Genomic DNA, 749 nt, shown 5'->3' with positions numbered 1-749 from the left:
GGAATGCCAGACATTGATTAGAGTTGTTTGGAAAGGTATTGCTTCAAATTGTGCAGCAAACAGGAAAAGCAATAGATGGTGCTTTCCCAATCCCCCACGCTGGGACAGGCAGGACTCAGATGTCAAAAGCACCACCAAAACTTACAAGGAGAGTAAAGGAATGCAAGTTTGGAGAAGAGAGGCATCTTACCTTTTTCATTGATAGAGAATATGGAGATGATTTTATTCCTAGATTTCCTCTCTTCTGGGACAGAGGGCAGAGGTTTATAGCTATGGTTGGTAGACAACTGGTCTTTGCCCCCTGAACTGAAGATAACGCTGCTCATCCGGACAGGAGGCGCCGGCGGCTTGTCTTCCAGTTCCCCGTTGTCAGACATGGTTCTCAATAGCTAGTGACAGCCCTGGGACAGAAACATTTGTCTTAACACAGGCAAAGAGCATGGAATACAAAACAGGAGCATTTCTTCTGTTGGCCAAGGGGAAGGAGGTGTGAGTTCAACTCAGCAGGCACCGCACGGGCAGACACAACACCTCCACCAAAGGCAGCAGATCCCTTCCTCGTTCCCACTCCTGAGCCACCCATTCGTTTGTGCCAGCAGCAGCATTTGTAGGATGGAGTGACATTCCCAGCGATAAAACTCCCCCAGACAAAAAGAACAGTTCCCAGATCTGGTTCTCTGCTCACACAAAGAACAGTACACACGAGGGCCTGAGTATATCTTTTAGGGGTAACTCTGGCCCAAGACGTT

The 749-nt window shown here is 48.5% G+C and overlaps 1 protein-coding gene across 1 annotated transcript in view; it reads right to left on the bottom strand.

Annotated features, from left to right (window-relative positions):
• Nucleotides 1–377, bottom strand: part of PAK2 (p21 protein (Cdc42/Rac)-activated kinase 2) — a gene marked incomplete at its 3' end in the record, with an annotated part of 17,101 nt that extends 16,724 nt beyond the window's left edge. Inside the window, exon 1 of the mRNA XM_009074618.1 lies at nucleotides 191–377. Coding sequence (XP_009072866.1) covers nucleotides 191–377 — 187 coding nt within the window. The remainder of the gene's footprint in view (nucleotides 1–190) is intronic.
• Between the last annotated feature and the right edge of the window lie 372 nt (nucleotides 378–749).

This window comes from Acanthisitta chloris, unplaced genomic scaffold, assembly GCF_000695815.1.
Source record: "Acanthisitta chloris isolate BGI_N310 unplaced genomic scaffold, ASM69581v1 scaffold34045, whole genome shotgun sequence".
Taxonomy (NCBI): domain Eukaryota; kingdom Metazoa; phylum Chordata; class Aves; order Passeriformes; family Acanthisittidae; genus Acanthisitta; species Acanthisitta chloris.
This window is presented reverse-complemented; position numbering and strand designations above follow the sequence as displayed.